This window comes from Brachycentrus maculatus, unplaced genomic scaffold (genome assembly GCF_059751285.1).
Source record: "Brachycentrus maculatus isolate JH-2025_06_01 unplaced genomic scaffold, ASM5975128v1 h1tg000353l, whole genome shotgun sequence".
NCBI classification, from domain to species: Eukaryota; Metazoa; Arthropoda; class Insecta; order Trichoptera; family Brachycentridae; genus Brachycentrus; species Brachycentrus maculatus.
Genome location: NW_028281102.1, coordinates 65,783 through 91,232, shown reverse-complemented (window position 1 = coordinate 91,232; position 25,450 = coordinate 65,783). Strand labels below are relative to the sequence as shown.

At 33.5% G+C, this 25,450-nt stretch overlaps 1 protein-coding gene across 7 annotated transcripts; it reads right to left on the bottom strand.

Moving 5' to 3' along the window:
- Positions 1–4,153: 4,153 nt before the first annotated feature.
- LOC148303717 (ubiquitin C-terminal hydrolase 7-like) lies at positions 4,154–25,450 on the bottom strand. Of its 7 annotated transcripts, none has more exons than XM_088269503.1 (21): positions 25,018–25,420; positions 24,728–24,851; positions 23,155–23,270; positions 20,258–20,571; positions 19,580–19,743; positions 18,882–19,141; positions 18,525–18,699; positions 17,532–17,724; positions 16,831–16,984; positions 16,156–16,292; positions 15,944–16,040; positions 15,429–15,665; positions 14,489–14,762; positions 13,658–13,749; positions 12,068–12,222; positions 10,835–10,942; positions 10,588–10,750; positions 9,781–10,038; positions 8,359–8,517; positions 8,190–8,274; positions 4,154–7,272 (listed from the first exon to the last, which is right to left on the bottom strand). In XM_088269503.1, exons 2-21 carry the CDS (start codon positions 24,798–24,800, stop codon positions 7,172–7,174), a joined length of 3,315 nt encoding a protein of 1,104 aa, XP_088125629.1. In that variant the 5' UTR covers positions 24,801–24,851; positions 25,018–25,420; the 3' UTR covers positions 4,154–7,171. The 7 variants fall into 7 exon arrangements, with proteins under 7 accessions (XP_088125629.1, XP_088125632.1, XP_088125627.1 ...); XM_088269506.1 differs by having other exon boundaries at positions 12,068–12,210; XM_088269501.1 differs by having other exon boundaries at positions 5,632–7,272; positions 8,181–8,274.

Sequence of the window (25,450 nt, the reverse complement as noted above, 5' to 3'; positions counted from 1 at the left end):
TATTTGTTCAGTAGACCAAAGGATTCCTTAAAGAATAAGCTAGAAAAACAATCATAAATAATTAATTAATAAAGACTGTAGCTATAAAATTATAACGCAGTTATAAAAATCTGTTCATGCTTACCTAATGTGCCATTGAAATCAAACACAAACAAAGAAATAAGCAAAAAAAATCTTGTGATCAGAGACATGTTTCTATTTTCTAAACTACTCCTTGAACGGTAGATACACTGAAAACTTATAATTGAATCTAAACCACTATAATGATTTGCTAGTACTTATATAAACTTTGTTATCAAGTTAATATCTAACTTATCAATCACTGAATTACATATAATATCTGCAATCAATCAAACAATATAATCATACCTGAGTAACTTGCTTCCTTTTTGTTCAATATTTCCCGCAGAACTTTCTTACAAGGCTATTTCAACTATTGTGAGAATGGGCTTGGTTCCAACATTTTAACTTTTGTATAATGAATAGTGGCGAATATTAGACTACATAAATCTGTAAAATGAACCACCAGTGTCTGGAACCTTTAGAAAAGGTATTGAGTATATGCGTGGATATATATTTTTTTTAAATTCCATTCAAGGTGATGAAAACACTCAATATGCTTAATGATTCGATTAATTAACATCGATTAATAATTCGAATCATCAAATACCTCGATAGTAAACAAGTGCAAAAAATCCATTTAAATTTTCACCTATTTTGTCATCTACTTAATTTTAATTTACCAACTGTTGATTTCATGTCATTTTTCTTATTTTATCTCTTGGTGTGACAATATTTAACTTATACAAGCTAGTGTGAGTTCGGGCATGCAACTCTTAGGGCGTTTGTCCACTACACGGAATTTTACCGTCCGGCACGTCAGTTGTCGTTTTAAAACAATGATTGGCTTGGATTGGCTTGTGCTTTTGTCCATCTTTCTTCGGATCGGAGCTTTTGATCGGTGCGTGAACACGTTGCGCGTAAATTCGATCATGCTAAACTGTCGTAGTCGCTTTCATTTTTCAAAACCGGACTGCCGGATGGTAAAATTCTGGATAGCGGACAAGCGCCCTTAACCATTGTTGATATTCACCTTTTCCTACTTCTAATCCTCCTTTTTCATCTTTCCTATATAACAGCAACGTCCCTCACCCCAAACTCCTTCCATTACGTCATTTGTTTCCCATCAAATACAATATATTCCACTCATGTACCCAAAAATCTAGAGCACAGTTCTGATCACCTTGCCTTCACGAAATTGACAATCAAGTAGACACTGCGGGACGTTGTCACGAGAGAGAACTACTCATGCCTATAAAGTTTAGCCAATTCGCTAAAAAATCTGTGTTTGTTAATATAAAATCTGTGTTTATTAATATAAAAGCTGTATTATTTAATATTTTTAATTTAATAAAATATTTACAAGTACCTTTATTATCAATATGATTGTATCTCGGTACGTGATCAAAAATTTATAATTATCAAACACATATTATAAAGTGCTTACCTAATAATACGATTGTACGTGAGATATAAAGAATACTCAACACGTAGGTACTACAGTTAATTTATCTCGATATTTAAATTACATATTTATTCAAGCACTTGACTTAACAATATTTTGTTTTTGAAAAATATTAACGTTTAAGCATTAAAAGTATCAATCAGCTGGGATTACATACTGAGGTTAACGTTTCATCTGCGTAGTGTAGATAACTTTAACTATATAAAAAAATCGAATTCTCAATGGTCTTCAATGTTACCCGGACTTAATTCAAAGACCCAAGGCAAATCATTTTAATTGTTTTGCGATCAATTTTAACATAGACTCGTAATCATTTAAGCTGAACTCATTAATTTATTTATTAACTTTTTAAACTTTTTTATTAACTTAACTTTTATTTATTTATTGTAACTGCAGATATTTGGTAGAATTCAATATTAAATTGTTAGGTAAAATATCCGAAATTCAACAAGGTTTATTTGGTTGAATTCTACATTTATTTATGTATATGTTAATACGTTTCGTCTTAGGACATTATCAAACACTAAGTGTTTGACTTGTATTATTACCAAACAGTGTTTGATAATGTCCTAAGAAGACGAAACGCGTCACGTATTAACATATACACAAATAAATGTAGATTTCAACCAAATAAACCTTGTTTAATTTTGGATATATTACCCAAGCATTTAACTTTTATTAACTTAACTTAACTTGTATTATATTAACTTAACTTTTATTAACTTATTTAAACTAAACTTATTAACTTCGTAACTTATTCATAATAATTTTTTCCATTTGATATTGGTCGACAATCTAAAAAAGATATAGTATGAAAACAATAATGTTAAAAACGCTTTTTACGATATATGCATGGCGTACTTTTTGACGGGTGAGTAAATAGACAATAAAAATATATTTCTAGGAGTACTTTAAATTTTTCTGTTGATTGTCTTTGAATATTTCGTTTACACATAATGAATGAGATTGCATTTGTTCAGGTTTTTTAGCACATGAGTCCTGGAGGCCGGTAATTTGCTACAGAATGTAAATTTTCAAATCGATGAGGATAGGATACAGAGTCGAGGATCGGCTTCATTTCTTGCTGTATGGACTTCTCGTTATAAGGTCAATCATTTCACAGGTTTTTTGAAATACTTAAATTTTATCAGTTGATTTTCAATCCTTTTTTTTATTCTTTACTCTTAAATTGAAATATTTCAGGCTCTCTTTTTAAAAATATATGAAAACTAATTGTAACATTTTGAGTGTGTCCAAATACTTGTTCACAAAATCTGGATTATCTCCAATTACATCTCACATTCTTTACATCTCACCAATAGATGTCTCTAGTGAAGTTCTAGTGATTCAAGAACAAGGTTTCTAAATTGGTTCATATATATATACAGAACTTCCGAGAATTTGAGTAGTGTGGTTGTCAATAATGGGTAGAATTGGTGAATGTTACACGTGTGTAAAGTGATCACTTAAACCAGCCTATGACGGTCGTCAGCCCCGTAAATGCCCAGACTTCCATATTCTTCTTCATCTTTGATGAGATGTCAAAAAATAAAACTAATTGTAAATGAATCTCGCCTATGTTCAATTGAAGAAAGCTATATATATGTACTTACAAATTTACAACTGACGGCAACACAAGTAGCCGAAATTCCATATTTATAAATTAACACGAAATTAATCCTACAACCACCTACAACAGAGCATGTATACATCTTTCCAACATGAGTGCAATATGAATGTTTAATAACGGGCAGAATAGTAAAGGTCACACACAAGTGTAGTGATCACTTAAGCCAGCCAAATACAAGGTCGTAGGTCCTCGAACACCCAAACTTCCATCTTCTTTCGTAGAAAAACGATGATAGATGCTTTGTCTCAGTTGAGAAGACAATCATAATAAATTGATATACTGTATCATCCATAGCGTGAAAAATCCAAAGTCTGAATAAATATTTTTTGTTAGATGTTAAATTTAATAAGAGCCATGGCTTGAGTAGATAGATATCTATTAATAATAGATTTTTTGTGCTTTCTATACTAGACTTCTTTAAAAAAAAATACCTTTACCTTATTCCATCCAAAAAGTACACACCGCTCTCTGCAATGGTCGCCCTGCTGAGTGTGTGTTTGTGCTTTATAATTCAAAACATTATACATAGAGCTTAATCTACCATAGGGGCTGTTGAAACAACCAAGCTCTAATTTTAAACAAAAGGGCGCCAGATCCATAATTTTCATCATCTGTTTGCACAGCTCCAAGTGCCTTCAATAGTATTTTCATCAAAAACATACACCAGAGACCATTGTTTTTATCCAATATATAGAAGTACCCATAAATGATTTTTTCTGGTGATAATATAAGTATAAAAAAGAAGCGCAAGAGTGATCACCTTGCCTTCATGTAAATAATGATCAAGATAACACTGCGTCAATTCAATGCAGTGCCCTATGCACCACTGGGTGTGGATAAGGGTTGTGATGAGTGATTATAAGTATGTGAACAAGGTATTTATTAACTTGTAAAGATGAAGATTCTGTGGCCCCAAAAATGGCTTATTCTATTTCATGGAAATAAAATGTTTCACCTTCAAATTCCAGTAGAAAAGATTTGGGTAAATAAAAAGCGTATTTCAAAAACAAAAATGATATTTCTGTATCTGTTACAAAGGCAAGTGTATCTGTAAAATATATATTTATATATACACAAGTGTTATTAGTAAACAATTGCAAATTGATAAAACAAGCAGCTGCAATGAGACTACATATTATGCCAAATGTGATGACTTCACACATCTCCTTACCCCTTCATTCCGGGAAGGGTGGTGAAACCCGGTACAGGGGGGTACTGGGAAGATATGAGGACACACTAGGAAGGGATGTACATTTCAACTTCCAAATACTAAGTGAGTATCAAAACTTTTGAATAGAATATCAGAATAAATAAGCTTAGTAAACCATTCTCCAATGTCGAGTGAAATATTCCGAGCCCAACAAATATACAGTAAAAAAAGGCTTTTAACAAAATATTCACATATTTCATAAATATTTTTTGCAGTATACACACGTTTAAAAATTCATTATGCATTGGCTAGTGTAATAAATCACATTTTAAATTTAAAATAACTTTATTGCGACACTTTGTTAACAAAATATATCACATGCTATGAACCTCCGATTTAATCATTTATCTCCCTCATAGTAGATCCCGATACAGAACACTATGAAAATTTCATTAAAAAAATGAGAATTTCTAAGGAATTTCTAAAGGAAGCAACTATGAATGAGGGAAATTGAGTGAATAGATATAAAACTAATGACAACTGTCGGTGAATGATGCAACTTGTAAAGAAAAAGTTAATGTAGCCAGGAAAAGGATATTTTTCATGGATCTCATTAAATACTTGAAATATTATTTAATTAAACTGCTTTATTTTCTATAAACATGTTCAAATAATACAAGTACCATAGTAAAATCATCAGACAGTGCTGAAAAATTACTAGCATTATTAACAAATGAAAATCTCGCAACACTAATATGCATTAAGATATATCCTTAAAATATTATGTCATATAGTTTCTATTAGTAATTTAAATGCAAAACACAAAACTGGCGAGGACATCTTCCCGTGATGACTTTTACTACCCAAAATGAAGTCAACAGTAACAAATGCGCATTCGTAACACCCCCCCTTCCCCCTTAATCACAATAATAGCCTAATGTTATCACTTTTTACAATTGCTTTAATTCGTTATTCTATTAGCCATTATACATAAAGTTTCACCAACATGAATTATTGCTTTAAAGTATCATTACTCTTCCTTATACATGTAATTCCATAGAATATGTTTTCTTTATGTAAAAGAGAAAGATTTGCAAATTTTTACTGCACTACACATATCAGAAAAACCTCGTTTTGAGTAAAGGGTAAAAGTGAGGAAATCAAAAATGGATTAAAAATGTAATCATAACATTTTAGTAAAGTAATGATCACCCAATTTAACATTTTCTTTGAATTTAAGCTATTTTTATTTTGTTTTCTTACATATTTTGTACAGCCAAAATCCCGATTGGGCGCACTTACAACACTGATACAGTCTTTTCTTTATATATATATATTTGATATTTTTGTTACAAAATATCACCTACTTATCCAATCCTTTTCTGGCAATTTTTTATTTATTTAATTTACACGCAACAAACCCATTTTTACAAGTTATTTATCTGCAAAAAAATCTTCCAATGTTTTCATTTTTCCCACACTCGGTAGTACTTTTATGTAGAAATGTTACTATTATGTAAATCCTTTCCTAGTCGGCCTCAACTAAACAGATCTTGTTCCATCTTTTTTATCGTCATTATGACGGATATCACTTGGAAAACATTTACATCAGAGGATTGCGCGCAAGCAGGCACAATTGCAATATGACACTTTTATTCAAATAATGTAAACATTTTGATGCAAATTAACCCTTGACATAATTAGACAGGAAAAGACACCGTAAGTGGAAAAGGCGTACACCACTAGGTGCATTTTCAATATTATTCAAAACAATGGTTTATCATTTTGCATGATTTGGTGAAATAAATAAATTACTTTTTTAGGGACTAGGTTGTACATGTCATAAAAAAACAATCTTGCGACCTGGAAAATAGTTTTTAATCAATTTTATATCAGCATGCGAAATTACTGAAGCCAAGGTAAAGAAACATTTGCTTGGCTCAATTTTTTGTGGCTTGTATTTCTCATAGACAAAATATCAAAGCATAGAGAGAATGGCAAGACATTTTTACAATAACTTTCCCCAGAAATGTAATTTTAGATTTTCCAAATGGTGTAAAAATGGGGTTGCATGATCATGGGTGACAATAAATCAGAGTAAATTTATGTTAGTTCATATTAAGGTGAAACAGGGATAGAATTTTCCATGTAAGAAGGGAGATAAAACGAGGTTTTAAGTGAATATTGTAAGAATCATCCACCAAACAAAGATATGATGCATTGCAGTATCATTAATTATAATTAGTAGGTAGACAAAATATACAAAACAACAACATTGTCAAAACTATGATGCTCCGATTAATGTGAGAAGCATTCCTATAGTAACTAAAATATTACGCAGCAAAAAATAAGCAATGTACAAAATCCATTCGAATGCCCAATAATTTAGCAAAAATCATTAGTTCATTAGATGAAAATAAACCATGTATGTCAAATTTATAAAAATCTTTGTGACATTAAATGAATATATTTAATGTTAAAACAATGCGTTTATATGAATACCACAAACTGTTTTCACGAGGAAATAGTGAGATAAATAACAGCCTCCGCTGAATATCAAGAATTTAAATATGAACATACAAATGGGCAAAATAAAAATATCAACTTCCCGTCCGTTTAAGGTGACCAACAAGAGAAATTATAGTAACATAAAATAATTTAAAAGAACGATAGATTATTACATGCATGCCGTTAGCATTAGCGAGATAGAGAGAAAGAGAGAGAGAGACAGGATGTTCACATTTTACCACCAAATGGCATATTAAGAAAATGTACACAGGTGTCAGTCTTGAGCAAGCTATGTTTCCAGATATTGACCCGATAAGACGAGACGGGTATATGCACCAATATGCGCCGGTCATGCTAACTAATTATATATCTTGATAGCCTTCTCTAGGTAGTTAATACGTGATCGCTTTGGTGTTTTGTTTACGTGCTCCAATCCGATCCAGGGCCGGGAAGCTGGGTCTGGAAACCACAACACATTAATCATACACATTCACTTTCTTTAGGTGTTAAGTCAAATCAATTTACAAACAAATAACCCCTAAATAAAGTCTGTGTGTCAGAAGGATTCATTTATTTTCTAAAGGAATTCAACTGAGGGGTTAAACATTAAAAAAAGGTATGGGAAATAGTTAAGAATGTCTTGGTCAGATTCTTAAAATGGTATCATAATATTCCACCGCTTAACGAAATTAAATCTTGGGTATCTCTTATTTTTTTAAGAAAAAAATATTTTTATTTTAACAGTTTCACTTTCGTAAAATATTATTTACAATTATTTCATTAATTGATTAGGCAGTCACTTTGTGGTAAAATCTATCCATTTTTAATTAAAGTTTTCTTAGTAAATACCACTATTTCTTAAAATCTACTGTGACACGTGTTTCATTTGTTGATTTTCAATTGAAGTTTTTTTTTGCTGCTTCTTGCCATATTTAAATGCCTTTCTCGGACAAATTTGACTAACTGAGATTAATAACTGCTTTTAATAATAATAATTTGGACAACTTATCGAGCACTATTTGTGTATAATGAAGGGTGCTAAATTGTATAGATAAATAAATACATACATTCCTGTATTCTTCAAGCAAGGTAAGTTTTTCCACATAACCCTCGCAGATATGTGATAACTTTAATATTTACCATCATTTTTATTTTTATAACAGTAAAACTGGTAATACATATTGTGTCGAATGATTATTTCAATACTTTTGTAAAAAGAAGAGATTGATCTGGACAGATAATAAATTGACATAATAATTCACAAAAATGGTGCTTAACAAGTGATCCAATTATTATTGATATTTTGAGCAGCAATGGAAGAGTATGAATACTTTATAATTAATATGACCAGGATACAATCAACTAACTTGGATTACCGTTTGTCTTAAGTTCCTCCAAAATCATCAGATAGTCATCCGTTATGTAGTTGAGTCTGCCATTTGCGACGATGGCAAATTTAAACTAGAAAATAAACACATCATTATAAAAAAGGCCGATGTACATAGTGGGAAATTATACAAAGTTGAGTTAAGAATAAAGTGTTACCTTTTCCCATTCTTTATCGGGTATATCGAGCTTTTTCTGAAGTCGGAATTGAACATTGGTGAAACGCTCATTATTTTTTACTTTGATATAAAACGGTATTCCAAAGGTCGAGTAAACTTGCTTGAAGAAGTGAGCGCAGGGAACCAGCATCTCATCGTCCTACAACCAAATAAGTAAAATAAAATAATCAGTTGACAAATAGTACTTTACGAAATAATACGACTTTAGCCTAACCAGTAATCCATGAGGCGGCCAGCTCCATCTGACCTTAATTTACAGGAGATAAAAACTAAATAATTTAACCACCAAGCAGAATTTATCAATTCCAAAATACATATTATTGTATTTCAATGATAGTAAAAACACAATAAAATACTTTTTTTTTAAATCATTAGTAAATTTTACTTGAAGGATAAATTATTTATACACCCCTCTTTTATTCTTTTATACAGAATAAAATAAATTATATCAAATATTTTGGCAAATTATTTACCACAAATTAAAATCTCCAATTCTGGGTTTCTCCACTTTACTTTTTATTATTTTTACTATAAGGTATTTTTACATTTTTGACATCTCAACATAGATGAAAACAGCCTAAGATAGGTCATAAGCCCTGTAAATACCCAGACTTTGATATTCTTCTTCATCTATATTGAGATAACAAAAATGTACCGATTTTTTTGTTTGTTTGCAACTTTCATGATGCATGCATGATATAGTGTCTGATAGCTTTCATTTTTAGGTGACGTTTATATTGATTTGTTTCGTAAATATGTAGTACGTAAATAGGATGCACCAAATAATGGGTTATAGGTAGGCGTGCCAGACGTCCCAGTTTTCATACAAAATCCCGGTGTCCTATCTAGTTTACTTTACGTCCCAGTAAAAATTAAATTTTATTATAGATGTCAAAAAAGTCGCAAAACAATCAACTATGAAGGATTATTTAGGATAATGTCATTTATTTCACTATACTATACACTGGGGGCATTCCAGTGTCCCGATTGAACATTTCAGAAATCTGGCAAGCCTAGTTATAGGGATGGAACAATCCCACTAAGGAAGTCTTCTTCTAACCCTTATCTGCACCCAATGATGTATAGAACACTGCATCGTTTTGGCGCATTGTTATCTTGATCGATACTTGAATGCAAGGTGAACTCCTGCGTTTCAGGGACCAGTCCAGGGTAATATTAAATAAATATTAGAGTGTAAAATCTCTTTGTTTTTAATCCCCCCCCCCTGGGAATTGAACCCGGGACCTCTAGCACGGTAACATCAACGATCACACCACAGAGCAATGTGTCGGGTTGTGGCCCCGTGTGGTTAGGCTCACAGAAATAGTATGAAATCGAAGTATTTTCATAAATAAAAAACACAAATATTTCTTTTTTTTTTAATAATAATAATAATATTGACCTTGAGGTTCATCTCGTCGGCAGGTATCTCCTCGATTCGGAAGTACTTGGGCGTGTTGGAGTTGATCTGCTCCAGGGGCATGTCGGTGTCGGGGCCGGGCAGCAGCTTGTGGCAGGCCACCTCCACGATGCGCAGCTTGCCGCTGCCCTCGGGGGACAGCTCCACCACCTTGGCCGCCTCCTCCAGGATGTTCTCCACGCGCCCGCTCTTGTTCGGGTACAGGATCAGCTCCTTGTCCTCCTTGTAATTAGGACCCACCTAGTCAAGTAAAACAATGCGTTACAAAAACAGGCTGAAACTAATCACATAGTTCAGCTCAACTAATTCTGATATGTACACACTGGTGGGGCAAAAAACCAGTCAAAAGTATTCAATATTAGTGAAATTTTTTGTCACCACATCAAAAATTAGGACGGGTGGTTCTATCATCAATTCATTCGAACCCTTATCCGCACCCCAATGGTGCATTGGGCATTGCATCATATAAACGCAATGTTATCTTGATCGCTAACACACGAAGGACAGGTGATCAGCCCTCTATGTCAAGCAGGATTAATGGATTAAAAAAATCAGATATTTTTTACTAAAGTCCTTTTCACAGTGAATACATTAACAGTGACAGTAAATTTATAAAATATTGAATACTCTGTTTTCCAATCGTTGCCCATTATTATACACCACCCAATGTACGCGCTTCACCATGCGAATATTGTTGTTTGTGATATGGTAAAGTAGACTGTATTATAATTCAATTCTATATGACTTTTTTTTAGCACTTTTAATATAAAATAAATAAAGATTACTCACCCAAGTACATTTAAATTGCTTTTTATTGTCCAATTCGTTCACTTTAATTGTTAATAATTGATAAAATAACTTTTTGGGACACTTAGGCTTACAATAAGTTAATAGTTCTTTAAGGTTGCCTTCATATGAATATTTTAACGACTGCCCCGGTGTGTCTTTGTAACTGGAACAGGAGAATTAAATTATAACACCACACATTCCGTATTGTCCACAGATAAGAGAGGTATAGTGTACGATGAATACTTACTTCTGACACCTAAAGAATTGAATTAAATAAGGGTCTACATTCAGTCTCTGTCCTACAGCTCTTGCCATTTGATCATAACTCATTTGCATTGATAATTCTTGCGTGAATCTGAAAATACAAATTTCACTCATAATTTCAAATTACTTTACATCACTAATATTAGTCGCCATTTAAAAGACAGTTTTTAAACATTATAAATTCCTGTTCAGAAAATTAATGATTTGCTACTCGCTAAATCTAAATTTAAGAGATTAAATGTCATGTTTCCTTAGAAAGACATACATTTGGTTTTTTATATTTTATAACAAAATCAGTAAATGAAATGAAAAAATTATATCAATAGGATCTTTTCATGTTTATTTAACAATAAAAAAATCATATAATGTTTTAATTTTCAATCATTTGAAACATGGATATTTCAAAATATTTATAAAAGGATATATATTCCCATGCTGTGAATTTTATGTCACGATAGTTGACATTCGCCGGCATTATTGAAAAAAAAGTCAGTTCACAAACTGAAAGATGAAAAACCTGGTGGAGTATGGGATTTTTCACGCTCATATTGTAAAAACATACAATCCCAATGATTCCTTTTTATATTAATAAATAAGTTCATATTGCTTTATAGACTTAAAACCTCAGTATCCTAGAATCAAATATGTACTTGTTTCTTTCTGTAAAACGCCTATCATTTACAATTGTATAAACGGTTGGGCTTTTGACAGTTGGCAATTCTGGATTTGGTAATTATTTTGTGCTTTATTTTATGAAAACCAGAGGCAGCAATAAAGAAAATATTTTCAACTCTCAATGCGTACTTTCGACTGCTTTCAGTTTTCGAGAAAAAATTGGAATAGAATGATGGTTGTAACGAGTCCGGAAGAGTCGCTGTTTTATATATTCTTATCATAAAAACAGAAAATCGTAAATGAAAACATAATTTTGAAATACTAATAGTGAGATCATTAAAAATGATCTACTATCACACTATCCCTTTTCTGAGAAACCCTATAAGAAAAAATTGAAAGGACAACTTTCTAAGCTTTTTTAAGAATCGCAATGAAGAAAATGAATTCCAATTTGAGATCTCCTTATATCCTTTCTGTTGTCAAGAAAAGAACATATCAATGTTAAGTTAAACTCCTCATTTGAACCAGGCAGCATCATCTCGGGTCAAAAAGTCGGAGTCCTGTACGGGCCGGGGTAATGGCAATTCAAAGGTGAAATTACCCTGGATCATTGGGGACGGTCTTGTCTACAAAGTGCACTTCCACCTTGAAGAAGATGTACTTGAAGTAGTCGAGGCAGGTGGGCAGTTCCAGGTCCTCTTCCTTCTCCTCCTTCTCGAACACGATGATGTCTCCGTCCATCAACTCATCAAGAACCTGGCAAGTCAATTCAATGTATTCTATTTTGAAGATACAATGCCGTACACCCTTTCGGGGCCCCAAAACTCTTCCATTTATATTATAGTCGTGCAATAAATGCACCGTAATATAAACTGAAGGGTAATTGTGAAATGATCCGCCACCTGTTCAGGTGGCAGACTGCGGTCAGAAAATTCCAAATACTAAAGCTGCAAGATAAACGTTTTGTTTGTATCTTTCATTCGTGTTGTAGCAATATTGTTTAGTTCGAGTTGTTCTCCATGTTCATTTCTGCACACATTCCGCTAATACAAATTATTTGTTGAGGGCATGTATATGAAGCTAGATATATGGATGTATAAGAAGCTAGGAGCTTATGTCTGGATAGAAGTGGTGTTCCATCCTCTTAGTATCTGTGTTATATTTATTGCGGATACAATGTATAGGAGGTACATCGTTTCTACATTAACGAAACATTATGTATGTACCATAGCACCCATAAAATGACCCCTATGATAGTCAAAAAGTTAGCAACAACGGCTAACGACACATAATAATAAAAAATTTAAACATACATATGTAAACATCAAATAATTATTTTATAAAATAATTCATAAAATACATACCAAAGATTAATATGCAATACTCTTACCGTATCAATGAATGCATGTATAAATCATATTATATAGTATGTATAAATATAAGAACACACAAATATACATATTGAAAGAGAAATGACTTGTACTTGACTATATACTTAAATCTTATAAATATTTAAAAATTTCTAAATCTAAAATTTAGTTTAAAAAAACAAAACCTAATTGACATGCTTTATGTTGGGTAGTTCACGCTTCTTTGCTCTGCAGTGCCTATCATTACATCCATCCAGGCATATTCGGTCCAGACATACAGGATATTGCTTGTACGCATATCATCGATTCACTACAAGATGTCACATTAGTGAAAGTCTGTTTATTCAAAATTCAGGAAACTGCATTTTGCAAAAAATAATAAATCACCAAAAAATTTCATTAGACCCCCTTTACAACAGCCGACAATTATGCAGCCATTTTTTTCTTACTGTCAAAATAACATAACCTGAATAAAGTTTTGTTTACGTTACATTTACGTATGCAACACAGGCATAATAAGATACTTATTGTGAATTGTGTAAATTAGCCGTCTAACTTTGACCATTTTATTTGAAAAGCGGTTTGTTTTATTTTTTACTTGTGTTGTTTTTCTTCCAGACCATCAATATGATCACTAATATAAAAACAGCAAATAAACATTTTTGTTTTACATAACTCAGTTTAATCAAATTGTCACTTGGCGACATCTTGCAGTGAATAAATGTTTTCTAAAACGTATCCAAAATGCAATCCTACATAAGAAAGTAATAGATAGGTAAGAATAGGAAGCGTAATCATAATAAAATCTTCTATAGCAGTACCTTTTCTAGTGGCTCGTTGTAGTTACTGATTTTTTCTACAAAGTCTGGCTTAATTTCTTCATACAGTGTCAGCGCAGTATCCACTGGGAATCCTGTAGCAATTAAATCAGCAATTGGTTTGTCAGCATTAACATGTAATCACTCAAGCAAGAGCAATAGCTGCACATCATCAAATCACACATTCATTGAACACCCGAGGTGACATTTGACCTTACTTTGCAGAATAGTATATTCAACCTTTTTTAATGGATTAATTACATTTCAATTTGAAAATTAAAATTAAAAAAAAAAAACATATCACACACCCATCTACTTCACTGAGACGTTTTACTAAAAGTGATAGCAAACATCTTAATCTCTTTTATAATCCTCGGATAGTAAAATAGAGATTAAAAGCGGAATAGAGTAGCACGCCACTAACTTGAGAAATCTCCAGTGCCTTGTAATAAATAATTTTCAACTTTGCATTACTTTACTTGGTATTTTGAATTTGTAGAATGCTTCTATTCTGTGTGATGAACTTAGAGGTCAATAGTGATCCAGTACGCGAGCAGTGGTGAAAAACTATTGGCTCCAAATCTTGACAGCATTTTAACAACTTATTGGGTATTGTCTTGAGAATTATCTCGAGAATATTTCACTGTCTCAGCATGCCTATCAACATGAGGCCATTATTGGCTTGACTTAATGGAATGTCTTAGTTATTCTTAGTGGATTAATTTTAAGCTATTCTTAGTGGAATATCTCAGTTATTCCCCTCATGTAAATTTCGCATTTAAATATTTAAATGAAATATCATAAACACTGATCAGGTTTAAGAAAGGTACATACCTGCCCTTTTGTTGAGTATGGGAATAAGGTCCGTTAGTTTGTTGGAAATGGGTAAGTAGTGGTGGCCGCAGTAGTGGATCCTCTTAGTCTTGGGGTCGTACATCTTGAAGAAGAGCACCACGTCGTTGTCCTTGTCGAAGTTGGGCAAGCTGGAAAGCCCCGAGTCGGGCGGAAGCAGCTCCAGCAGGATGCACCACGTGGGCGTGTTCTCCGTGACCTCCAGAATGGTCTTGTGCCCGTCGTTCACTATGTCCAGGCAGGTGGGGCGGCAGGTCTGCAAGCACCAGGGGTGGGTGGCTCATGAGTTTCAACGAATCGGTAGTTAGTGTGGCATGGTCCAATATAAGTGACTGCTATACAAATATTCTGCAAGTTGCTGAGGCATTCGTACAACTGATATAAGTCATCCATATTATAGAAAGAAAAATAAATAAAATACAAATCTTGAATCTATGCAATATATCAGTCCGCCTCTATAGTGTAATAATAACTGCATTTGGCTACTATGTTGGAGGTCCGGGTTCGATTCCCAGGGCAGGGGGGGTAAATATAAGTGTTTTTTTTACTCTTTTATTTATGTAATAATACCCTGAGACGCAAGCCTTCGTATAAGTAAAGATTAAGATAACACTGTGTCAGTACGATGCAGTGCCCCATCCGCTATTTGGTGCGAATACGGGTTAGAAGAAGATTATATTTATGTACCCAAAAGAACAGGTAACAAACTTAACGACTTAAAAACACATGTAATACTATATTATTTATTTTTGTTAAAACCTAAAATAGTCAATAATTTCAGTTTTGTAAAAAAGAATCTTCCCTAAAAATAATAAAATCTTGTGAAAGAGAACTAGTCAAGTGGAAGTTTGGAAAAGCCTATGTATCACTCAATTTTGAGTACTTTGCCAAAAATCTGGAAAATTGAGATGAGTGGACTCACGTGATTGGAGCGCGCACTGAAGGGCCACGGCCTGAGGTGCTTCTTGGGGTACTTGAAACTCTCAGCGAGCATGTCCAGGAACTCGGCCACGGTGGACTGCTTCTGCACTCGGAACACTCGATAGTTGGCCTTTTCCGGGTCATACAGATCATTGCCCTGATGCCCGATGAAGGCGTCCTCCAAGAGAACATTTACCGTGATGTACAAGTGGGCCTCAGTGCGCTCTTTTCTCCTAATCTGAAAGGATATATAGTTCTATCAAAAACCTTTTTTTTTTTTTAAATAAAAGGAAAAAAATCAAGTAGTGGTGGAGAAATTAAAAAAAAATGGGATAAACAGCAATATAAAAAGGGGGAATTTTTTTATTTTTTACATATAATATCCAGATTAAATAGGATTTTATCTTTATAAAATTTGGATTGTTTTAATTTAAATTGACATATCTGCAGAGTGCAACTATTTATTTCTTTATTCATAAAGCATTGAAAATTATTTAATCCAGAAAAAAATCTTACCATTTCTATACGTTTTTCATCATTTAATCTATCTGCTAATTCACTAGGAATATCTGCCTGGGTGCATTCTTGTAATACATTTTTTAATTGTGAATCCCTGAAATAAATATACTTTTGATTATTTCTCATTTCACGCTTTATTTATTCACCCGCCGACTGGCCGAGTGGGTAATTTATAAACCGCTAGGCAGTATGTAATAAATCAATCTTACCTAATATAAACCAACATGTATGCGTTAGTACAGTGACGAACTGTTAGTGCCATGTCTTCATCGTGTCCACCAAAGTTATGATCCACCGCTTCCTGCTTAGAACAGCGTGACACCACATCGTCGTCAAACTTACACCACTGTGGACAGGTTTGTACAAATGTTAAATAAAAAATAAAATAAGCGGGGGAGAATGAATTTTTTTAAAGTTTTTATTCCCACATAACCCGTTGAGCTTTCCGCAAGTACCCGACTTTATCTTCCTTCTTAAGAATATATGTATCATGAAATTTAAGGATACATTGTTAACTGATCATTATATTAAAGGTAGCATCAGCAACGCACTTCAGGAAAAAGAAAGAAAAAATCACTCATTATCATACCCTCCTAGGAACTGATCCTCGGATAGATAATGCGCTAACCACTACATCTAGGAGACAAATAAAATAAGTCAAACACAAGTTTATACATTCAATTCAGTAGTAATTTATCAAAGCAAAATTCTCATTTAATATTGCAATGTTTATTTGATTCCGGTATTCTAAAAATACTGAGAAATCCAAAAAAAATCCAGCAGCTGAATAATTGGTATATATTTAGAGTAACTTTTAAAACACTTTTAAAAATATAGTTTACTTGAGTAATTAAAGGTATAATCAGTAAAGAAGAAATAATCACCTTGCCGTCCCCTTTAGGGTTGATGAAGACTACATAATGACCTCCGTGGTTATCCCCTGAGTGTACCAGCACAGCGTGGAGAGTGTAGTCCGCTGGGATGGAGGGTTTCTCTTGTAAATAGTCATCCAAGTTAATATGCTCGTAAAATTCAAACCTGATAACGAAACAGTGCATCCATTTATTTTGCAAAAAAAAAAATTCACTATAGAAATTACCACATTTCTTACTTTTGTTTTCTCAAATCAAATTTCCATTTCATCTCCATACATTACCACATTACCCCGGTTTAACGCATTAACACACTAAGGACGGGTAAGGTATTTTTGCCCGTTCAATTGATGCTTAAGGATGGAAAGGGTATTTTTACCTTCTGCGCCGGCTTCATTTCAAAGTCAGAAAAGAAGGAATTACATATTTAATGTTTTTATTTGAATATTTTGTACCGATCTCTTTGTTAAGGTCTTCACCATATGTACATAATTATCAAATCCCGTCACCAGCAGTCCGCAGGCGTAAAAAACACCCGTCCTTAGTGTGTTAATATTCACATACTCACTGGAATTTCGACAGCATTCCTTAAATTTATAAATTTTACACACAAAACACAACATCATGTACGTAACTACAAACATTTCATACTGTGACAGTGAGTCAACAAATCCTTTATTTAACAAAACATGAACTAGAAAAAAATAAATTACCTATCATTAAATTTAATGGAACAATCCGTGAGAGGGTCGTATTGGAATCTCATCAAGTGCAAGTGGAGGACAGGAGGGAAGGATGCAAATATGACTCCTTTCTCCGCTTCCTGGAGTCCATGCTCTCCGGCATCGTACTTGTTGTCGCCTTCCAAGTTCTCTGTACACACATAGTCCTTGAACGATTCATCGACTGAAAAAAATCAAATTTAAATTAGCAATATCTCCCTTTCCAGGCTCATTTGATCAGTCGCACATCAATGGCATCGGTCAAATGGAAATTAATTTAAAAAACTTAACTAAACTGCCTAACAGTGTAGTAGAATATCCTCAGTTAAGGGATTGGAACTACCGATGTCGGTTGAACTTATGTTTTCTTTAGTTTTTCATAGTTATATTAGATTTTGTTTTACCTTTAATATAAGTGTTGACAAATCCACTGTAATAAACTTATTTATGATAGCGATTTTCAAAATTAAAATATTTTTAAAAATATAAGCGGTTTTTATAAATATATTGACAACTTTGTCATTACGGTGCCACTAATAACTATAGCATTAATAAATTGCAAACGTTAGTAACAATATTAATGAAACATATTTCTTTTAATTTGCCTGTAACAATTTACTTACAAAAAAAACCCTCAACCAGCCGAATGATTACCAGGGTCATGTGAGGATATTATAATTAAGTAAATATTGCTCTAAGCCATTTTAAGGGGTTTAGAAACTAACATTCTCATATTATACATTTATCGAGTGTTTTATTGGTAGATATGCGGCGAGAACAAAGCAGGATTGTGCAAAATAGCATCTCTTTGAAATATCTAAATTTGCATACTGCAATATTGGCAGCATGCCACCTTGCAAATGAGAAACCAGATTACTGCACTAATTCCCAAAATATGAAGTGATTTCACAATTTTCAGTTCGTTACATATAAATAAAACTTTTTTTTTAAAGTGATCTGGTAAATTTAATGATAATTGCTTACTATTTTTCTTTCCCTTTATATTGAGTTGAATGTCATAGAATGTTTCAAGCCTCGTACTCGAACAGTTGACATTTTTACACTTGATATATGACGTCATTTTCCCTTCAAATAACTTAGGGACAGTTCCTTCCACACACGTTCCCTTCATCTTGCTTTCTAGTTTATCCAATAACACCTGAAAATAATCAAACAAAACATTTTAAAAAGATGTAATTGAAACAAATGACACCTAAAAACAAACAAGACTCTTGGGTAGATTAAGAGGTGAGATATTTACATTTAGCTCGTCCTCATTTAGAGGCATAGGGTCACAGAGTGCAGATGTTTGGGAGATTAATAATATTCACTCATAATTACCCTGAGAAACTCTTGGACATCGTGCTGCATAAAGGAATCCACAGTATCCCACCCGAAGCTCTTGGTCAGCTTCTTGGTGCCCACGGGTTTATCGGAGAATTGGAGCTCGTGAAACACCCTCTGGAGGGCCAGAGCGACAGAGCGCGTACTGTCATCAGATTCCGTGGGCATCTTGTATACAGCCTTCCGTAGTTGGTTTGTAAAGTAAAGAGTTTGGAGTAGTGAGTTCATATAGCATGTCGCCCCTTGGTTCTTCAGACCTAATCAACAAAAATGTAAATATTGAACAAGGTACTAGATCGACACATTACTAATTCAAGTTCTTTATCTGCAGTAATGGATTCGGGTTGATAAAACACCTATATGCTGTGTAAAACCCAGCTAGGAACTAAACCCAGGTTCCTTAGGTGCTAGCTGGTACTCTACAGACTGCTAATTTTAGAATCATAAATATTTTTTGTTTTTAATGAAATTTTCCCTGTTATTTCAACACCTTCTCCAAAACATCAAAAAACTATTTTAAATCTGCCACAAGGCAATAACTGATAGTACAGGGGTTTTGAGGGGAGAAGCATAACCAAAACCCATCCAAGTTCAGTCCTAATAGAAGTTCGCCATTCCAAAGTATTATCAAACAATACCATTGTTTAAATTCTCACTTAAATTATACAAAAAACATAGTATGTATATAGACTTACCAACATATCCGGTATGTTTCTTGGAGTCCCAGGAGACACCGTGAGGAGCCTCAGCTGACACGTGCACTTCCAGAGTGATGGTGTCATCCTTCACATAACCCTTCTCTGGATCCAGTACATCATTCCACCCCATAAAGTGAGAGAAGCCCCAATCATTCTCTTTACTGTCAAACAAAATACAAAATTATATATTTTCTCGAATGGTAGTAGCAGATTGAAGCTATAAATCCACTATGATCTCAAACAAGTATCACTGCGGGATCCCTAATGCTGAATAGGTTTGACCTGCTCCAAACATACGGACTAGCAACGGTCAACACTGACTCATTCATTAACACCGCATGATTGATGAAGTGTTAATGTGATAGTCAGTTATATGAAAGCTAGCCGAATGTATTTGATGGGATACAGATGATGTATATGAAAAACCTCAAGATGAAGAACATTACCGCGGTGTGAGAAGGTGAATGGAGGGAGAATAGTAAGTAGAAAATAGAAACAAAGACACTGGAGACATCTATTGTGAGATGATAGAAGCTTTTTGTTAAGCAGAAACTCTTTCAAAAATAATATGAAAAATAACTCCTAGTTGGAGATTTGTGAACAAGTATTTGGACACACTTGAAATGTTGTAAATTGAAGGTTAAACACAATTATGGGCACAGAAGGAAAACTCACAAATAAAATAGATGCTGAATCTTCCTGACGAACGGTTCCGTGTCGGGCTTGTGGGAGAGCAACTTGAGCTCGGCGATAGCGTAACAGGACCAGCTGTTGGAGTCGCTCTCCCCGTTGCACTGCAGGAAGAAGCCCAGGGACTTCTGGTGGCGGTTGTCGGGCAGAGTCTGGCGCGGCATGACCATGATCTTCCAGGGCAGGTTGCGGACATAGCACGGCGGCGACAGCACCGACTCCTTCACCTGGCTGAAGTTGTACACCTTGTACCGGAAGGTGGCGTCTGCGCGGGCCTCCACATCGGCCATCTCCGCATCCTAACAATTCAATTACACAAATATATTCATATTATTTTTTTACATCTCAAAATACATGAGGAAGAATATGGAAGTCTGGGTGTTTACGGGGCTTACGACCATCATAGGATGGTTTAAGTGAACACTTTACACATGTGTAACATTCACCAATTCTACCCATGATTGACAACCACACTAATCATTTTTTTTTTTAATTACCTAATGTCCAGGTGACTCTGAAATCTAGCTACAGCTTATGCAACACCGCTTATCATGACCCTACTCAGGCTTCAACTTTTTAAGTTTCATAGCCTATGAATACTCTTGAGTGGATTTACTCTTTATGTTTTAAGTTACTATAATTTCATGTATGTAATTCATGAGTGAAAATTCTAGACAAAATTCTTGGATGTTCTAAATATACATGATCCAATTTCGAAACATTGTGCTTGAATCACTAGAACTTCACTAGAGACATCTATTGTGAGATGAAAGATGCTTTTTATTAAGCAGAAACTCTTTCAATTGTATGTGAAGTCCGAATCCTGTATTATAATCACATACATGAGAAACGCCAGAAAATATCATTTTATTATTTTTAGCTTATAATTTGACCAGTTAATTTATTTACAACATTTTGAGTGTGTCCAAATACTTGAACAACTATTTGGATACACTCAAAATGTTGTACACAATTTTTTTTTTAATTATTTAATTTCTACTAGCATTTCTATATTTCTGACAATTGCGTATCCACCCCTATTTTTTATACTATTCTATGTTCTCTTGAAACCAAAACTCTGCTAACTGCAATTTGTAGTTTACAAAAGTATACATCGAAGTTGACATATAGGGACAATACCTAATTTTATAACATGTCATTTGTTTTTCACAAACTTTAAAATGATAATCCCATACATCATCAATGTGGATTAATGTTTGTAACAAATCTAGAAGAAATTGAGTGATTTTTTAATAAAATATCTATGTAGCAAACCAATGCAGTATCCTAAGCCACTATTGGGAACTGATGAAAGGAAAAGTATGTTAATATTTTACAATATGACTCGTTAACTTTAATGCTAGTCTTTTTTCGGAAAGGCAAAATACTAATATTTTACTAGATGGTCATCCCAAAGCGATGACTGTGGAACTGATGAAAGGAAAAGTTTGTTTATATTTCACAATATGACTCGTTAACTTTAATGCTAGTCTTTTTTCGGAAAGGCAGAAATACTAATATTTTACTAGCTGGTCATCCCAAAGCGATGACTGTGGAACTGATGAAAGGAAAAGTATGTTTATATTTCACAATATGACTCGTTAACTTTAATGCTAGTCTTTTTTCGGAAAGGCAGAAATACTAATATTTTACTAGCTGGTCATCCCAAAGCGATGACTGTGGAACTGATGAAAGGCAAAGTATGTTTATATTTCACAATATGACTCGTTAATTTTAATGCTAGTCTTTTTTCGGAAAGGCAGAAATACTAATATTTTACTAGCTGGTCATCCCAAAGCTATGACTGTGGAACTGATGAAAGGAAAAGTATGTTTATATTCCACAATATGACTCGTTAACTTTCATGGTAGTCTTTTTTCGGAAAGGCAGAAATACTAATATTTTACTAGATGGTCATCCCAAAGCGATGACTGTAGTATGTACTACAAAAGATTAACATTATTATTATATACATGTAATACATTTTTGTAGCTCAGTGGCTAGAATTGTATGGTTTGTATGGCTGCTCTCATCAAATGGAACAAGGTGCAGATTAGAGCGTAATGTACTCCACTGACACTTATATAAATGTGGTATTTCTCAATCAGTGATTTTTTGCCTCGAATGTGTTTTTAAAATTATTCATAGAAATAGAGATATTAGTACTGTAAAAAACAAATATTCCCTAATTTTTCTGTTTTGTATCAATATTGCTCCAAGAAACTTCAATTACATATTATGGGCAATTAGTTTTTCGGGTCTCATAAAAATTTGGGTTTTTGAGTTGGAAGTCTATTTAACTCTTTGAGTGCCAGGAGGTATTAATTAGTAAGGCCATTACCGGTAGGCCGTAACATTTTAAGCAGAGTATATCGTTACTTTTTTTTTGTTTATATATTTAACCCTTACTGGTCCAATGTCGAATCTCATTTGACATCGATTTTTTCCTCTTAGGTCCCATGTCGGATGTTATTTGACATTTTTTTATCATTAGTATTATTTATTTAAATTCCAAGCTTAAATTTTTGTCACTCGTATCTATTGCAATAGTATGTGGGGCAGAGGACAAAAGATTTTGTTCCAATTGGAATGTAACTGTCTACCTAGATTTTTTTTTTAATTTTGGGGGACCAGAAAGGGTTAATGTATATTACGAAGACTTATCAAATATGTACACTGCATGATATTAAATAAGTACATATGTGTTCCTATTTAAAATAATGAAAATAAGTGCTTGATGTAGGCTAGAAACAAGCATAAAGATGAGCGCGTTTACACGCTCATTTTGTATGACCGGCCTGGGGAGCATGGCATTGAAAAGCGCGAAAACGCGCTCAAGGCAAAGTACCGGTTAATGGGGTGCAATAAGTATGGAAAGTAACCTGGATAGCCGCTCCGGCCACATCTTGATTCTGCGGGCCCATCATGACCTGGCCGTTGGGTCCTCGGTCTGTTATGTCCCCGCCTCCCGTGTCCGTCAAGGTGTCTATTGTCTCCACTAGAACAGAGCGAAACCCAGATAACTATATGCGAGACAGACTTAAATTACAAGTACAAGCAATGTACTGGTTACTTTCTGGACTGAAATTATGAATTTTGAATTTTACTTAGTAAATACCACTATTTTTTTAAATCTACTGTGACACGTGTTTCGATGCATTCCGCATCATTTTTAAACACCGTATGAAAATGATGCGGAATGCATCGAAACACGTGTCACAGTAGATTTTAAGAAATAGTGGTATAAGTAAGTAAAACTTTCAAAATGGATAAAATCTATCCAAATCTATTGATGGTCTATCCATTTTGAAAAAAAAATCAAAATGGAAAGATTTTACCACAAAGTGACTGCCGAATCAATGAATGAAATTTTGAATCCTATATCATATTGGTCAATAAGTTTAACTTTAATTCTATTGGAGAAAGAGAACAATTAACCATCTTCATTGTTAGCAATATAATATAATATACACCTGAGATGCTCACACTTCCATCTTCTTTCATATAAAAAGGAACGATATGTGTTTCAAATCAAGTTGAGACAACTAAAATATTGACATCTTAATTGTTATAGCATTGATATTCCATCCCCGGATATTGAACTAAGATATCCAATCAAGAGATAGCAGAAAAAAAAATGAAGAGATAACAAACTGAATTAAGGCAAATAAAATTGTATCAACTAACGTTTTACTTATGTCATTAGCTTAAAAAATACAATTTTGATTATGCAGGAAGGTTTTTATATTTATTTCAATATTGCACAATAAATGGTAAGAAATAACAAAAATGTGTTTTAAACTAAATTGAAAATCCCTGGTCTAAAGCATAAATTCTGACTTGTTAATATAAAAAAAACGAATTTTAATGCTACCATTTGAATATATGAGACTAATCTATCAATCCGTCTCCTGATTAAACTATGTCAAGTCAAGTGTCCTGCAGACGGTTAAATAGGGAGGTAGACATGAGAAATTGTCTTATTAAATATTTTAATAAATCCATTAAGTTTTTTTTTTCATTAACATGATGGATAGAAACTATTTACAAAGGTTGGTTTCATTTGAATCTCTAATTGAACAAAATATAAAATATATATATATTTTTAATGCTAAAGATAATTTGGTGCAAACTCAATATTTACCTGCAGGCTGTCATAAGACAGAACACATTCTTCTTGGGAAATATTGATAAGCCAGATGTTGATAAGCATTAGCATTTCAACAACAAAGGAAAAAATAAATAGCAATTATTTTTTACTTAACCCAAAAACAAATAAAAATGTATGACAAATGACAATACATATTTGAACAAAATGAAAACAATGGAATTTTTTGTGTTTAAAATAAGAACTGTTCCAAGTACTAGGCTTTAAAAAAGTAATCAAATCAAATATTGGAAAAATTATCACCCCAGCACATAATTTTCAAGAAATAAAAGCAGATGGGCACTGACCTTCTTGTGTTTCCATTTCCTCAACCTGGCTGACATTGTCGGTTTGCCTGTCAGCGGCAGGCGAGTGGTTCATATTAGCCGGGCGCGCCACCGGGGAACTTCGCCCAGAACTATCTATAACGTCCTAAATATTAAACACATCCAATTTAATATTCGACACGATCAAACATCAAACTATAGTCCACATTTGACAAAAATACCTTTATAACGCAAAAATGCGGAATTACGTTCCACACTTCATGCATGGAATGTGGTATCTCGAAAATAAAAAAAAGCGAAACATTTATTACCTTTAAAGCCAGAGGATTTTGTCCTTTAGACTTTTTGTGCGGACGACTTAAATGATTCTGATTTATACGATTTGAAGATTTAAAATAAGAGTTTTGTTGGTTATTTTTGTTGGCGGATGAGGTGGTCACTTTGACAAAGTGTTTGCTTGCGGTGCGCCCAATGTCTGCAAATTTCCCAACCCTCTTTTTGAGGGAATCTGGTGTCTACCACATGTATTTGCCTTTAAAAATAATGTGTATCATTTCACTTCACTTATCCGAGTATTCTGCAACTCTTTATCGCTATTTGCACTAAAATTTACGGCGGAAAAGACACTTCTATTCATGTGAAAATAAACAAAATGGCTGTATAATTCAATTTCCAGCTTGGGCCTGTCGATTAAGAATTTCTATGGTGAACTGTGTTCCATAATTTACTGTTGATGACAAAGTG

Excerpts from the sequence above, each read along its gene's own strand:
- LOC148303717 (XM_088269501.1), bottom strand. The coding sequence starts at position 24,800 with ATGAACCACTCGCCTGCCGCTGACAGGCAAACCGACAATGTCAGCCAG. Across the intron at positions 16,293-16,830 it reads ACCCTAAAGGGGACGGCAAG|TGGTGTAAGTTTGACGACGA; the intron begins GTGATTATTTCT and ends ACCTGTCCACAG. Across the intron at positions 10,751-10,834 it reads CAATTCTTTAGGTGTCAGAA|TTACAAAGACACACCGGGGC; the intron begins GTAAGTATTCAT and ends CTCCTGTTCCAG.